The sequence below is a fragment of the Gymnoscopelus braueri genome (genome assembly GCF_963280865.1).
Source record: "Gymnoscopelus braueri genome assembly, chromosome: 22".
Lineage (NCBI taxonomy): Eukaryota > Metazoa > Chordata > Actinopteri > Myctophiformes > Myctophidae > Gymnoscopelus > Gymnoscopelus braueri.
In genome coordinates this window covers 20,468,849-20,486,704 of record NC_137624.1, presented here as the reverse complement: position 1 = coordinate 20,486,704, position 17,856 = coordinate 20,468,849, and the positions used below count along the sequence as shown (strand labels likewise).

The 17,856-nt window shown below is 40.3% G+C and overlaps 1 protein-coding gene across 1 annotated transcript; it reads right to left on the bottom strand.

Moving 5' to 3' along the window:
* Positions 1-9,700: 9,700 nt before the first annotated feature.
* On the bottom strand, positions 9,701-14,602 carry LOC308078888 (protein mono-ADP-ribosyltransferase TIPARP-like; the record flags this gene model as incomplete). The annotated part of the gene is made up of 5 exons (XM_080420231.1): positions 9,701-10,136; positions 10,307-10,555; positions 11,406-11,593; positions 13,040-13,214; positions 13,755-14,602. 5 exons carry the CDS (start codon positions 14,600-14,602, stop codon positions 9,701-9,703), a joined length of 1,896 nt encoding a protein of 631 aa, XP_080276357.1.
* Positions 14,603-17,856: the final 3,254 nt, after the last annotated feature.

The window sequence follows — 17,856 nt, the reverse complement described above, 5'->3', positions numbered from 1 at the left end:
GCACACAGTATCTCACAATCTAATGTGCAGCTTGCCATGAAACTTAATGCACTCAACAAAGATTGAACCTACTGATTCTCATTACCCCAGTGCATTCTTAAATAGATCTTTATTGCTGTTGTGCTCAGAGAACAATGAAAAACTGTTACGCAACTCTTCTGCAGTGTGTGACATAAATGTTTTTAGATAAATACTCCCTGGAAGATTAATCTTGAATTTGAGTGACCCTATAACCTTTCCTCTAGCGCAACCCTCTGGCAAAATGTCAACTATGCTAAGATATCACATACTCGTGTTGGGTGTAGAGCTGCACAAGGCTGCTAGTGGGACTTGTTTCTAAGAAAATGATTTCAAGCAATAGTTTTTATTTTCCAGTAGAACTCATACTTCATATAGTCTCTGCTATAAAAAAAATATATTATGGTGAGTGTGTCAAAATTTGTGTTCAACGTTTAATAAAGATGTGATTGTTGTTCATTAGAATTGTGTGTATCTAATTCATTTTTTTTTAAAATATGTAATCGAGGAGGATCTATTGTGCAAAAGGCCACTAGGTGGCACAATATTGTGAGATTTTTACTATGTAACACAGGGTTATGAGTCAACCCATATGCTTCCCAGCATCCATTTAGGGGCCAAAAACTAACAAGAGGCAGGATGCATTTTGAAAACATGCAACCCATCCAGCCTTTTAATTGTGTGTCCTATATAGACCACACAATTATAATAGACCCTGAAAATCTGAGGACAAAGCATTATTTTTCATCTGTGTAAAATAAGTAGCCCAAATGAAACAATAAAATACATAATTTCCAACAATCAACAAAGTATTTTTTATTTCAATTCAAGTTAAGTGATCCATAACAGAACAAACAGCAGCAATAACTATCACCACCAAAAGTGTTCATAGGCAAATCTTATAGGCAAAGTATGGATTAACATCAACTTCACTTAATGGAAACCGGAAATAAGTCCAAATGTTGCTGGAATTATCACCCCGAGATGGGAGCCTGGCAGTTTGCACTGCGTCAGTGTGGATACAGTACATCCTTTGAATGAGTACATCATTTGAATCCCTACTGCCTGAGAGTAATCTGCATTGATGACCTGCAGTGCATAACAATACAATTAAATCTGCTGTCCATGTTGATCATAAAGAATCTAGAGTTTTAGACTGCTTTCTAATAAAGGGGCTACAGTGAGATCTTTTCAATCTTCTGTGCAACTGAAAGAGTGATCTGGATTGGAGTAGACCTAGATGGCAAACATAATGTGAAATAATTGGAAGAAACTGTACTGAATTAAGTCAGGTTAAATGCACTGCATATGCTATGAATCTAACATCTTTCTTCAACTAGGCTAGAGAGAAAATAATCAATAAAGCTCAATGTAAAAGTGCATAACAATACAATTAAATCTGCTGTCCATGTTGATCATAAAGAATCTAGAGTTTTAGACTGCTTCCTAATAAAGGGGCTACAGTGAGATCTTTTCAATCTTCTGTGCAACTGAAAGAGTGATCTGGATTGGAGTAGACCTAGATGGCAAACATAATGTGAAATAATTGGAAGAAACTGTACTGAATTAAGTCAGGTTAAATGCACTGCATATGATATGATTCTAACATCTTTCTTCAACTATGCTAGAGGGAAAATAATCAATAAAGCTCAATGTAAAAAAAAACAAAAAACATCATGCTCCTTCACTGTGTTATGTCAATCGTGCGGGTCAGCTCTTTGTACTGGATGAGGTAGTATGGGTAGCACTGACAGCTATCAAACACTACAAACATGGAAGGTTTAGACATGGAATCCACACAGCTGTCATAGAGGACCTGCGTTGTTCTTCTTGGTGGTGGCCGGCGGTAGATGGGATTTCCCCGGCTTGAGCTTCCCACCAGGACCTTGGCCAGGAACATGTATCGGACTCCATCCTCTGACTGGCGTGAAAACTGGTGGCAGTATGAGGCGTTCAAGGAAAAATAAGAACCTTGACCGTAGGCCGATCCATTGGTCCCTGACACACGTGGGTCAAAGTTGTTGCAGCATATTTGTGGCACTACCTTACTGGTGGTTCCATGGAAGGCGTGTCTCTCCAGCGACCCTGCTGATACAGAGTGCTTCATGTACGCCTTGTGCCTGCAACACAAATGTTTGTGTTCATATAAAAACACAAGGATCATTTTGCTAAATTATTTCTAAATTAATTTGCTTACAGATCCCTGCTTAACAAATCAAAACAAGTCAACTGCGCAAAATATTGTTGTCATTGTTGCACCATGATGTTGCAAAAGAGTTAGGCCACAGACACACCTTTGGAACTTGTCCCAGTGGAGAAGGTTCTGGTTTTGCTGGATGCTGATAATGTCCATCTGGGTTTCAGGAAGGCTTTGATGGAACAGGTTTTGGACCCTGAGGAAAGCCTGTGTGCCTGTTGGGACATCCACCAGCCTGTACTCCAGATGTGGGACCAGACTCCATACAGGAGGGTACCAGCAAGCAAAGTCCTTCAGTGGGTCCACGTTAAAGTTGGCCTCAGGAGGCTCACTGGGAGTTCCTGTCCTGAGAAGGTAGAGCGAGTGGTCCAAAGAATTTGGTAAAATGACCTGGCATACTGTCAATGTGGTTTTGATGAGATGTGGGACATCTCTTTATAAATGATATCGATCAAAGTTAATCTTAAAAACAAGACATACAGTATCAGAGGTAATGAATGACGTAACGCACACTGCTTTGGTTGAACATTATAAAACATTGAGCGGTCCCTCAATAACTACTGGGGACAAATATTCAATGTATTTTCTCATATGTGTGGAACAGTAACACAGCCATTTTTGGCATAACTCCCCCTAACTGTACGGTCACATCTCCACAATCAAATGCTTTGGCATTTGCCTCCTTATTAGGTTGTAGTCTAATCCTTTTTAATTGGAAGTCCAGTAAGGCACCCTCTTTTTTGCAATGGCTAAAATAAGTTCTGTCTTTCCTACCTATGACATAGAGTGTAAAGCCCGCAAAAACCTCTTTGAAGATTTTGTTGAAGGATTTTCCTTTAGATAAATTCATTTTCTTGTCCGGTTAAGATGTTGTTTAGTGATGTGAAATGCTGGAATTGGATGTATAGAGGGGGGGGGGCTGTATATGTGTTTTATGTAATCTTTTGTATGCTATGTACATGTTTATAATAAGACATTTGCTAAATAAATATTGAGCAGTAATCAGTCATCACATATATATATAAAAAATCTATAGAATTTCCCCCCCAAAGTCGCCGATTATTCAAGGTTTGATCATTTATTTGACAGCCCTAGTACGTGAGAGAAATTGAATGAGATTTGACAACAAAGTCATTGAGAGACATTGAGATACAAGAAGAGACAGAGACAGTTGAGTAAAATACACACACGCACGCGTACGGACACTTACTTAACATGTAAGTATGGCTCCATGGATGCTGGGGATCGGTAGGTGGGCCTGCAGCGAATGCTTCTCATGGCTCCTGTGTAGACGTTGGTTTGAGTCATATCGCCGAAGTCCACCTTGTATTTTTCAATGCCGATTTGTACGGTGCATACGGCCATACTTAGCAAAAGCAACTCGGACACTTCCTAATAGGTCACATAAGACACAATAAAACATGGAAATGAACTGATATTACAGCACCCACCTTTGCGAGCTCACAACGCATACTGCTGTGACACGTTGTGAGCTTGTAATCTGCTGATTTTACTATTTTCTGGAAAATGTTTTAGAATGTTTTAAAGGCACAGCAGATCATTTAAAATGCCGGTTATTCAAATAATGTGAACAAACAGTACTTCATAAATTGGCATTCCCATAAACAATAAATATGTTATATGCTCGAGATCACATGACATCACAGTAACGTGAAGCAAGACCGAGTGTCACGGTCTCCATCTCCGTCTGTCTGTCTGTCTGGACTGCTTCATGGTTTTGACCTGCTCTGAACGCCTCATGTTCGTATAAGCCTCTTCCCCTCTGGTTTGGTTGCCAATACATTTATTGTTAAAGTAACTCTGTCTGTGATTGCCTGTGTTTGGGTTCATCTTGCCACAGATTGTGACACAGAGAGGAAAAGTGAGGCAAACAGGAGGTAAAGTGAGAAGTTCAAGAACTGAGGGTCAAACTAGCCCCTTTCGGGACCCTGTTTACCTTTTTTGTATTTGGTAAGGCAGGTATCCAGGGTCCCTTGACGCTCAAACCACTCTCTCTCGTACTCGCGGCTACCACTGTCAGCTTTCTGCGTCATACTACTGCAGTTAATGGTACCTTTGAGAAATCTCTGCAACTTCTAAGCAACGAGATATTTGCCCGAGACCAGACAGTGGTAGCCGCGAGTACGAGAGCGAGTGGTTTGAGCGTCAAGGGACCCTGGATACCGCCTTGCCAAATACAAAAAAGGTAAACAGGGTCCCGAAAGGGGCTAGGGTCAAACTAAACCACAAAGAAGAAAGAAAAGTCCTAACCTTTGCGTATTCCTCCCATATATCGAAGTTCCACCAGTAGATTCGCCACTTGGTGGGGAAGTGGGCGTTCCTGATGGGGTCAGTGGTGTTAGACAGACGTCTCACACTAGTATACTTGTGCCCCACTTTGTTTTTCACCTTCATCAGTCCAAGATTCAGGCTCAATGTGTCCAAACTAAAAGGAATACAGGATACATCATTGCCTGTGAAATCAATTTCATTTAAGTTTACAGTAAAATGGCTCCCTTTACCATCATCAATACCATAAATGTCCTGATTGGGAATGAGTGGTACATGAACATGCAGTTGCTAATACACTACAGTACATGAATGTATTAGTGACTTTTATTTTCATTATGTGAACCCCATTTCTGATAAATAATATTACAGAGGAAACATGTGCTCGCACACTCACAAAACACAAAGGTTGTGTTATTCTTTTTTCCCTCTATAGTGATTCATGACCAACAGGCGTTTGAAACCTGTCAAAAACCCACATTGTCAATGATAATTTGATTATTACAACATGTGTTTTTTCTTTATGACAGACACTTGCATAATGTCACCTTTCACTGGGCCTGTTTTCTTAACCACTTTACCCTGGCGCCCTGGAAATCTTTGAAAAAACAGTTGAACATTTTTAAAATAGGACTTAAGTGGTTACACCTAAATTATACTTCATCTTACAGCAAAGTATGAATCAGCCATTACTCACCCATCCTTGATTTCAATCTCTTCCATATTGACATTACTGTAGTGCCTCTCCAGACAGAGCTGAGCGCGAGGGTTTAGGTCAACCCACTGACCGGTGCTCTCGGGTAACAACTGCCAGTGAAAAGGGTAGGGAGTGTGGTGCATCTCACAGCTCTCCCCCTTACGGCACAAATTCAAGAGGAACTCATCACAGATCTGGATGTCACAGGGCTGCTTGGTGTGGAAATTCTCGAATGCGGGTGGTTTGTCCGGGGCCGAGCGCTTCTTAGACTTAGAGGTACGCGCTGCTGGGGTCAGAGGGGAGGATAGCGCTTTCTTGGCAGGAGAGTTGGGTTGGGTTGCTGGCTGTGGCTGGGAGATGATGATCGGGAGAGGGCAGAAGAATGAGTTGTTTGTTCCTGGCGTCAGGGCAAAGGGATTAACAGGAGTGAGGGCTGTGCGGCTACTTGGCAGGATGGTGAGGAGAACGTTGGAGGTGTTCTGGGGGAGAGGTACGTGCTGGATGGTGATGTGAGGCTGCTTCGTTGGGGAAGGATCCTCTGAGGTTCTCAGGGCGTCATGACGTGCATCATTTCTCTGGCTTCTGCGTTTGGTCTTCGCTGCCTTCTGTGAGACTGTGGAGGGCATCGGTGTTATAAGAACACTGATGCTGTACGGGCTGACAGTCCAGGCAACATGGACCTGTTGAGACCGCATGGCGTCCCACACTGGGAGGTCGGTGTTGGTGTCGGCCGGGATTTCAAGGAGAACAAGAGATGGGCTCAACATTCTGACCTTAGAGATGGTAGACAGAACCTCTACGGCCGGAATGTCGGGCTCTTCAGCTCTCTTCTTCCGTGTGCTGGTCATCTTCAGTGTTCTGTTGAGACATTGTTGTTTGTGAGCATGTTTTGTTTATTTATATTTTGTTATATTCCTATGGAATTTAATCCATACTTGATTCATTAGATTGTTAAGGTGAACAATCAACAATTCCCAGTGTTTTGTGAGTTCAATGTTTTTCACTCTTTATACCACTGGTTCTCACACTAGGCTCCTTGAGGGGGTTCCAGGAGGTCCCCAGCAAAATGAGGAACAGTTTTGTTTTGCCCAATTTAATTTTTCGGATATACTAAAATCGCTTATCAACAGGCTCACAGTGTGTCGCCCTGCGATGTGTTATATACCCTGTATATAGGCTGAATGTCTGACCCCAACCATGTCCTGACTCCTGACCTGAACAGTGAATATTGGTCCAACAGGAGACACATCACAAGTCACACGACAATGGTATCCATGATAAAATAGGGTCGACTGAAGCACTTTTGTGCACCAGTCGGTCCTAAAAATCTAAATTCCAGATCCAGTGGTGGAAAAAGTACTCAAATGTTTTACAAGTATCAATACTGCAATGTAGAAATACTCTGTTACAAATAAAAGTCAGAAATTCTAAATGTACTTGAGTAAAAGTATTGGCATAAAAATTTACTTAAAGTACCAAAAGTAAAAGTACAGAATGTCCCATTTCAAGTTTTCAAGTGTATAATTTGTTTTTGAAAATAGCAGATCTACAAGCTCACAACGCATTGCATCGCGACACATTGTGAGCTTGTAGATCGGCTATTTTCAAATGGCCGAAATGTATATAGGGCTGAAGTGCTTAATGTATGTTTTGTAATAATACTCAAAATCTACAAAGTAACTCACAACAAAAGTGTTCAAATAATTGTAGTGGAGTAAAAGTACAATATTTCCCTCTGAGATGTAATGGAGTAGAAGTAAAAGTATTGGAAATTGGAAATACTCAAGTAAAGTACAAATACCTCAAAATTGTACTTTAAGTACATTACTTAAGTAAATGTACTCAGTTACTTTACACCACTGTCCAGATCATGTACATAGAAGGGCCTTTATCTTCTGTGATGTTATGTTCCATTTATGTATCTTTGTTTCTTGTGTTATTTTTTTTATTTTCGTACAAGCTGACCTGTCCTGCAGTGCAAGCTGAGCTCAGCAAACCTGATCTGACGATAAAGTATCATTGTCATCATCATCCGACATTGTCATCATCACTGCACCACCACCTCTACCAACAACCACTACATAAAAAACGTCCCAATCTAGCAAGGTAAAAGTGAAGGATCCACGTTTTAATAACTTACAGTTGGGCCTGAGCCATGATCTTGTGTTGAATTGTACTTTCCTGGGCTTTTTTTTTTGCAAACTGCTAATAAAGTGAGCCCATTCAATCAATCAATCAAACCTTGAGTTGCTAGGCTTATACAGTGTTCTCTTACCACGATCCCTTCCCCTTCCTCGTTCAACTTCTTCTCAAGGATGATGAAGTTTAGCGCAGAGATGTTCTTAGCACCCCTTCCAAGACCTAAATGAGCATTGAGCAGACTGCTGAAGGTAGTGGAACCATTTAGTTAGTAGGAAGGAACGTACCACCTTCAACCAGCCTGGGGAGACGTCATGATGACTCGTGACCGTTAATTAAGTGGTATATATATTCTATGTTTTACACAAAGTGTAGCTATTTGGTGAAACTGTGTTGAACTGAGCAATTCTTTGGAAGTAATTGGATATGGAACAAAAGTCAAGTCTTATTATTTGAAATCAGGTTGAGCTAAAATAGCTACACATTGAAAAGTGCTATTCAAATAAAGTCATTAGCATAATCAACGATTTAAATGAGTCTCTACAGTCTACAGCACGGTTTCCCAAACAGTGGGTCGGTCACTCGGGACCCATAGGTCGCAGACCTATTTTTATGGGTCGCGACTGAGTCAGTAAATAGCTTTTGTTTCCTGCATATATATATATATATATCTCTATATATATATATATATATATTAAAAAATCCATAAATAATAATAATTTAAAAAAAGTTGTGAAATTTTTCTCTTTTTAGGTCTTGTGCTAAAAACTTTGGGAACCACTGCTCTACAGGACTTGCCCAATAATCTACTGCTTTCACAGAACATATTGCAGCCATAGAGTTAAGTTGCATCCCATTTCCAAAGTAGGCTGCTTCGCATTTTCTTTTCACCATGGGTGCGTTCGGAAATACAGCACTGAGCGCACTGGCCAATACAAACTAATAGGCGAGTGCGCTCCGGTGCGCAATATCCGAACGCACCCCATGTCTAACTTGACAGAACGTCAAAGATGTTTGTAGCTTTTAATACACATAATATATGTCATATGTTATATTCAATCACTCATGAGTCCTGTCAGAACATGTCCTACGAGTATAGCTACTTAGCTCCTTAATTTTGAAAGTTTTTTTGCACTGGTGTAAAGTAACAAAGTAATTTACTCAAGTACTGTAGCCTACTTAAGTACAATTTTGAGGTACTTTTACTTGTACTCCACATCTCAGAGGCAAATATTGTACTTTTAACTCCACTACAATTATTTAAAAACTTTAGTTAGTTTGTATATTTGGATTATGATTACCAAAAAAACATTAATACATAAATAGATCTTTATTGCTGTTGTGCTCAGAGAACAATGGAAAAACTCTTCAGCAGTGTGTGACATAAATGTTTTTAGATTAATACACCCTAGAAGATGAATCTTGAATTTGAGTGACCCATAAATAGTCCCTGTGTTATAAAAAAAAGATATATTATGGTGAGTATGTCAACATCTGTGTTCAACTTTTAATAAAGATGTGATTGTTCACAATTAAAATTGTGTGTCTAATTCATAAAAAAATGTATATGTAATCGAGGAGGATCTATTGTGCAAAAGGCCACTGGCACAATATTGTGAGATTTTACTATGTAACACAGGGTCATAGGTCAACCCATCTGCTCTCCATCTTCACAAATCCCAGGGCATCCCAGCATCCATTTAGGGGCCAAAAACTAACAAGAGGCAGGATGCATTTTGAAAACATGCAACCCATCCAGCCTTTTAATTATGTGTCCTATATAGACCACACAATTCTATTAGATCCTGAAAATCTGAGAACAAAGCATTATTTTTCATCAGTGTAAAATAAGTAGCCAAAAATAAGCACTTTTAAGAACATTAAACTTCATACCTTTGGAAATCATTTTCAACAATCAAACAAAACAAAATATTTTGTTTCATTTATTTCAATTCAAGTTAAGTGGTCTATAACAGAACAAACAACAGCAATAACTATCACCACCAAAAGTGTTCATAGGCAATCTTATAGGCAAAGTATGGATTAACATCACTCCCTATGTCAAATAGTGCTAATGGAATTATCACCCGGAGATTTCATTAGTGTGGATACAGTACATCCTTTGAATTCTGTGTCCACTAACAAAACATACAATTGCCTAGAAAACCACTGAAACTGGCAAACATAGTGTGAAATAACTGGAAGAAAGTGTACTGAATTAAGTCAGGTTAAATGCAATGCAATACCTAGCACATGCACATTTTATGAATCTAACATCTTTCTTATGAACTAGGCTAGAGAGAAAATAATCAATAAAGCTCAATGTAAAAAAACAAAAAACAACATGCTCCTTCACTGTGTTACTGTATGTCAATCATGCGGGTCAGCTCTTTGTACTGGATGAGGTAGTATGGGTAGCACTGACAGCTATCAAATACTACAAACATGGAAGGTTTTGACACGCAATCCACACAGGTGTCAAAGAGGACCTGCGGTGTTCTTCTTGGTGGTGGCCGGCGGTAGATGGGATTTCCCCGGCTTGTGTTTCCCACCAGGACCTTGGCCAGGAACATGTGTTGGACTCCATCCTCTGACTCGCGTGAAAACGGGTGGCAGTATGAGGCGTTCAAGGAAAAATAAGAACCTTGACCGTAGGCCGATCCATGGGTCCCTGACACACGTGGGTCAAAGTTGTTGCGGCATATTTGTGGCACTACCTTACTGGTGGTTCCATGGAAGGCGTGTCTCTCCAGCGACCTTGTTGATACGGAGTTTTGCGTCATGTACACCTTGTGCCTGCAACACAAATGTTTGTGTTCATATAAAAACATAAGGATAATTTTGCTAAATTATTTCTAAATTAATTTGCTTACAGATCTCTGCTTAATCAAAACAAGTCAACTGCGCAAAATATTGTTGTCATAGTTGCACCATGATGTTGCAAAAGAGTTAGGCCACAGACACACCTTTGGAACTTGTCCCAGTGGAGAAGGTTCTGGATTTGCTGGATGCTGATAATGTCCATCTCGGTTTCAGGAAGGCTTTGATGGAACAGGTTTTGGACCCTGAGGAAAGCCTGTGTGCCTGTCGGGACATCCACCAGCCTGTACTCCAGATGTGGGACCAGACTCCATACAGGAGGGTACCAGCAAGCAAAGTCCTCCAGCGGGTTCACGTTAAAGTTGGCCTCAGGCGGCTCACTGGGAGTTCCTGTCCTGAGAAGGTAGAGCGAGTGGTCCAAAGAATTTTGTAAAATGACCTGGCATACTGTCAATGTGGTTTTGATGAGATGTGGGACATGTCTTTATCAATGATATCGATCAAAGTTAATCTTAAAAACAAGACATACAGTATCAGAGGTAATGACCTAACGCACACTGCTTTGGTTGAATTGACATTATAAAACATTGAGCGGTCCCTCAATAACTACTGGGGACAAATATTCGATGTATTTTCTCATATGTGGAACAGTAACACAGCCATTTTTGGCATAACTCCCCCTAACTGTACGGTCACAATCTCCACAATCAAATGCTTTGGCATTTGCCTCCTTATTAGGTCGTAGACTAATCCTTTTTAATTGGAAGTCCAGTAAGGCACCCTCTTTTTTGCAATGGCTAAAATAAGTTCTGTCTTTCCTACCTATGATATAGAGTGTGTAAAGCCCGCAAAAACCTCTTTGTAGATTTTGTTGAAGGATTTTCCTTTAATTAAATTCATTTTCTTGTCCGGTTAAGATGTTGTTTAGTGATGTGAAATGCTGGAATTGGATGTATAGAGGGGGGGGGGGGCTGTATATGTGTTTTATGTAATCTTTTGTATGCTATGTACATGTTTATAATAAGAAATTTGCTAAATAAACATTGAGCGGTAATCAGTCATCGCATATATATATAAAAAATCTATAGAATTCCCACCCAAAGCCGATTATTCAAGGTTTGATCATTTATTTGACAGCCCTAGTACGTGAGAGAAATGGAATGAGATTTGACAACAAAGTCATTGAGAGACATTGAGATACAAGAGACAGAGACAGTTGAGTAAAATACACACACGCACGCGTACAGACACTTAACATGTAAGTATGGCTCCATGGATGCTGGGGATCGGTAGGTGGGCCTGCAGCGAATTCTTCTCATGGATCCTGTGTAGACGTTGGTTTGAGTCATATCGCCGAAGTCCACCTTGTATTTTTCGCTGCCGATTTGTACGGTGCATACGGCCATACTTAGCAAAAGCAACTCGGACACTTCCTAATAGGTCACAAAAGACACAATAAAACATGGAAATATTACAGCACCCACCTTTGCGAGCGCACAACGCATACTGCTGTGACACGTTGTGAGCTTGTAGATCTGCTGATTTTGCTATTTTCTGGAAAATGTTTTAGAATGTTTTAAAGGCACAGCTGATCATTTAAAATGCCGGTTATTCAAATAATGTGAACAAACAGTACTTCATAAATTGGCATTCCCATAAACAATGTTGGAAAAAGGTGTTTGAACAGCTACTATAAATATGCCCCGCCCCAACATTCAGTTGTGAAGTGAGTGGAGGAAGTCCACCCTGGTAAACTCACCTAAACTCCCTATAAACAAATACAAGGATATTTCCTTATATATACATCTAACTTAACCTTTTACAGTAGAGAGGCTTCCAGAGCATTGCAAATATTATATCTGGTTTTGAATGGTAGACATTTAACACTTCCTCCACTCGAGATCACATGACATCACAGTAACGTGAAGCAAGACCGAGTGTCACGGTCTCCATCTCCGTCTGTCTGTCTGTCTGTCTCTGTCTTTCTTTTACTCACGGTCTGTCTCTGTCTCTCCACCTTGGCCACCCCTACATGCCATTCCATCTCAACTCAGCCCTTAATTAATACACCTGTCTCCACTCCCTCATCAGTCCTACAGTTCCCTGCTCTGTGGACACTTCAATAATCCGCTTGCTGCCTATAAGACTGGACTCATTCTACTCAATCACTGCCAGTTGGTAAAGTGTATCATAATGTGTGTTTTCCTTAGTGATCGTAAATCCCTAGTGTTTCTTGTCCTGTTAGTTTTGACTTTGTTCCTTTGAAGAGTTCAATCTCCATATTGTCCTGTCTGTACTATTATTGCTCCATTGGGTGTGTTTGCCTGCTTTGGACTGCTTCATGGTTTTGACCTGCTCTGAACGCCTCATGTTCGTATAAGCCTCTTCCCCTCTGGTTTGGTTGCCAATACATTTATTGTTGAAGTAACTCTGTCTGTGATTGCCTGTGTTTGGGTTCATCTTGCCACAGATTGTGACACAGAGAGGAAAAGTGAGGCAAACAGGAGGTAAAGTGAGAAGTTCAAGAACTGAGGGTCAAACTAGCCCCTTTCGGGACCCTGTTTACCTTTTTTGTATTTGGTAAGGCGGTATCCAGGGTCCCTTGACGCTCAAACCACTCTCTCTCGTACTCGCGGCTACCACTGTCAGCTTTCTGCGTCATACTACTGCAGTTAATGGTACCTTTGAGAAATCTCTGCAACTTCTAAGCAACGAGATATTTGCCCGAGACCAGACAGTGGTAGCCGCGAGTACGAGAGCGAGTGGTTTGAGTGTCAAGGGACCCTGGATACCGCCTTGCCAAATACAAAAAAGGTAAACAGGGTCCCGAAAGGGGCTAGGGTCAAACTAAACCACAAAGAAGAAAGAAAAGTCCTAACCTTTGCGTATTCCTCCCATATATCGAAGTTCCACCAGTAGATTCGCCACTTGGTGGGGAAGTGGGCGTTCCTGATGGGGTCAGTGGTGTTAGACAGACGTCTCACACTAGTATACTTGTGCCCCACTTTGTTTTTCACCTTCATCAGTCCAAGATTCAGGCTCAATGTGTCCAAACTAAAAGGAATACAGGATACATCATTGCCTGTGAAATCAATTTCATTTAAGTTTACAGTAAAATGGCTCCCTTTACCATCATCAATACCATAAATGTCCTGATTGGGAATGAGTGGTACATGAACATGCAGTTGCTAATACACTACAGTACATGAATGTATTAGTGACTTTTATTTTCATTATGTGAACCCCATTTCTGATAAATAATATTACAGAGGAAACATGTGCTCGCACACTCACAAAACACAAAGGTTGTGTTATTCTTTTTTCCCTCTATAGTGATTCATGACCAACAGGCGTTTGAAACCTGTCAAAAACCCACATTGTCAATGATAATTTGATTATTACAACATGTGTTTTTTCTTTATGACAGACACTTGCATAATGTCACCTTTCACTGGGCCTGTTTTCTTAACCACTTTACCCTGGCGCCCTGGAAATCTTTGAAAAAACAGTTGAACATTTTGAAAATAGGACTTAAGTGGTTACACCTAAATTATACTTCATCTTACAGCAAAGTATGAATCAGCCATTACTCACCCATCCTTGATTTCAATCTCTTCCATATTGACATTACTGTAGTGCCTCTCCAGACAGAGCTGAGCGCGAGGGTTTAGGTCAACCCACTGACCGGTGCTCTCGGGTAACAACTGCCAGTGAAAAGGGTAGGGAGTGTGGTGCATCTCACAGCTCTCCCCCTTACGGCACAAATTCAAGAGGAACTCATCACAGATCTGGATGTCACAGGGCTGCTTGGTGTGGAAATTCTCGAATGCGGGTGGTTTGTCCGGGGCCGAGCGCTTCTTAGACTTAGAGGTACGCGCTGCTGGGGTCAGAGGGGAGGATAGCGCTTTCTTGGCAGGAGAGTTGGGTTGGGTTGCTGGCTGTGGCTGGGAGATGATGATCGGGAGAGGGCAGAAGAATGAGTTGTTTGTTCCTGGCGTCAGGGCAAAGGGATTAACAGGAGTGAGGGCTGTGCGGCTACTTGGCAGGATGGTGAGGAGAACGTTGGAGGTGTTCTGGGGGAGAGGTACGTGCTGGATGGTGATGTGAGGCTGCTTCGTTGGGGAAGGATCCTCTGAGGTTCTCAGGGCGTCGTGACGTGCATCATTTCTCTGGCTTCTGCGTTTGGTCTTCGCTGCCTTCGGTGAGACTGTGGAGGGCATCGGTGTTATAAGAACACTGATGCTGTACGGGCTGACAGTCCAGGCAACATGGACCTGTTGAGACCGCATGGCGTCCCACACTGGGAGGTCGGTGTTGGTGTCGGCCGGGATTTCAAGGAGAACAAGAGATGGGCTCAACATTCTGACCTTAGAGATGGTAGACAGAACCTCTACGGCCGGAATGTCGGGCTCTTCAGCTCTCTTCTTCCGTGGGCTGGTCATCTTCAGTATTCTGTTGAGACATGGTTGTTTGTGATCATGTTTTTTTTATTTATATTTTGTTATATTCCTATGGAATTTAATCCATACTTGATTCATTAGATTGTTAAGGTGAACAATCAACAATTCCCAGTGTTTTGTGAGTTCAATGTTTTTCACTCTTTATACCACTGGTTCTCACACTAGGCTCCTTGAGGGGGTTCCAGGAGGTCCCCAGCAAAATGAGGAACAGTTTTGTTTTGCCCAATTTTGTTTTTCGGATATTCTAAAATCGCTTATCAACAGGCTCACAGTGTGTCGCCCTGCGATGTGTTATATACCCTGTATATAGGCTGAATGTCTGACCCCAACCATGTCCTGACTCCTGACCTGAACAGTGAATATTGGTCCAACAGGAGACACATCACAAGTCACACGACAATGGTATCCATGATAAAATAGGGTCGACTGAAGCACTTTTGTGCACCAGTCGGTCCTAAAAATCTAAATTCCAGATCCAGTGGTGGAAAAAGTACTCAAATGTTTTACAAGTATCAATACTGCAATGTAGAAATACTCTGTTACAAGTAAAAGTCAGGAATTCTAAATGTACTTGAGTAAAAGTATAAAAGTATTGGCATAAAAATGTACTTCAAGTACCAAAAGTAAAAGTACAGAATGTCCCATTTCAAGTTTTCAAGTGTATAAAAATCTTTTGAAAATAGCAGATCTACAAGCTCACAATGCATTGCATCGCGACGCATTGTGAGCTTGTAGATCGGCTATTTTCAAATGGCCGAAATGTATATAGGGCTGAAGTGCTTAATGTATGTTTTGTAATAATACTCAAAATCTACAAAGTAACTCAAAACAAAAGTGTTCAAATAATTGTAGTGGAGTAAAAGTACAATATTTGCCTCTGAGATGTAATGGAGTAGAAGTAAAACTATTGGAAATTGGAAATACTCAAGTAAAGTACAAATACCTCAAAATTGTACTTTAAGTACATTACTTAAGTAAATGTACTCAGTTACTTTACACCACTGTCCAGATCATGTACATAGAAGGGCCTTTATCTTCTGTGATGTTATGTTCCATTTATGTATCTTTGTTTCTTGTCTTATTTTTTTTATTTTCGTACAAGTTGACCTGTCCTGCAGTGCAAGCTGACCTCAGCAAACCTGATCTGACGATAAAGTATCATTGTCATCATCATCCGACATTGTCATCATCACTGCACCACCACCTCTACCAACAACCACTACATAAAAAACGTCCCAATCTAGCAAGGTAAAAGTGAAGGATCCACGTTTTAATAACTTACAGTTGGGCCTGAGCCATGATCTTGTGTTGAATTGTACTTTCCTGGGCTTTTTTTTTTGCAAACTGCTAATAAAGTGAGCCCATTCAATCAATCAATCAAACCTTGAGTTGCTAGGCTTATACAGTGTTCACTTACCACGATCCCTCCCCCTTCCTCGTTCAACTTCTTCTCAAGGATTATGAAGTTTAGCGCAGAGATGTTCTTAGCACCCCTTCCAAGACCTAAATGAGCATTGAGCAGACTGCTGAAGGTAGTGGAACCATTTAGTTAGTAGGAAGGAACGTACCACCTTCAACCAGCCTGGGGAGACGTCATGATGACTCGTGACCGTTAATTAAGTGGTATATATATTCTATGTTTTACACAAAGTGTAGCTATTTGGTGAAACTGTGTTGAACTGAGCAATTCTTTGGAAGTAAGGACATGGAACAAAAGTCAAGTCTTGTTATTTGAAATCAGGTTGAGCTAAAATAGCTACACATTGAAAAGTGCTATTCAAATAAAGTCATTAGCATAATCAACGATTTAAATGGGGCTCTACAGTCTACAGCACGGTTTCCCAAACAGTCGGTCGGTCACTCGGGACCCATATGTGGGTCGCAGACCTATTTTTATGGGTCGCGACTGAGTCAGTAAATAGCTTTTGTTTCCTGCATATATCTCTCTCTCTCTCTCTCTCTCTCTCTCTCTCTCTCTCTCATATATATATATATATTAAAAAATCCATAAATAATAATAATTTAAAAAAAGTTGTGCATTTTTTCTCTTTTTAGGTCTTGAGCTAAAGACTTTGGGAACCACTATTCTACAGGACTTGCCCAATAATCTACTGCTTTCACAGAAATTGCAGCCATAGAGTTAAGTTGCATCCCATTTCCAAAGTAGGCTGCTTCGCATTTTCTTTTCACCATGTCTAACTTGACAGAACGTCAAAGATGTTTGTAGCTTTTAATACACATAATATATGTCATATATGTTTTATTCAATCACTCATGAGTCCTGTCAGAACATGTCCTACGAGTATAGCTACTTCTTAGCTCCTTAATTTTGAAAGCTTTTTTGCACTGGTGTAAAGTAACTAAGCAGGCTACATTTACTCAAGTACTGTAGCCTACTTTAAGTACAATTTTGAGGTACTTTTACTTCTACTCCACACTCAGAGGCAAATATTGTACTTTTAACTCCACTACAATTATTTAAAAACTTTAGTTAGTTTGTATATTTGGATTATGATTACCAAAAAAACATTAATACATAAATAGATCTTTATTGCTGTTGTGCTCAGAGAACAATGGAAAAACTCTTCAGCAGTGTGTGACATAAATGTTTTTAGATTAATACACCCTGGAAGATGAATCTTGAATTTGAGTGACCCATACATAGTCCCTGTGTTATAAAAAATATATATTATGGTGAGTATGTCAACATCTGTGTTCAACTTTTAATAAAGATGTGATTGTTCACAATTAAAATTGTAAAAATGTATATGTAATCGAGGAGGATCTATTGTGCAAAAGGCCACTGGCACAATATTGTGAGATTTTACTATGTAACACAGGGTCATAGGTCAACCCATCTGCTCTCCATCTTCACAAATCCCAGGGCATCCCAGCATCCATTTAGGGGCCAAAAACAACAAGAGGCAGGATGCATTTTGAAAACATGCAACCCATCCAGCCTTTTAATTATGTGTCCTATATAGACCACACAATTCTATTAGATCCTGAAAATCTGAGAACAAAGCATTATTTTTCATCAGTGTAAAATAAGTAGCCAAACATAAGCACTTTTAAGAACATTAAACTTCATACCTTTGGAAATCATTTTCAACAATCAAACAAAACAAAATATTTTGTTTCATTTATTTCAATTCAAGTTAAGTGGTCTATAACAGAACAAACAACAGCAATAACTATCACCACCAAAAGTGTTCATAGGCAATCTTATAGGCAAA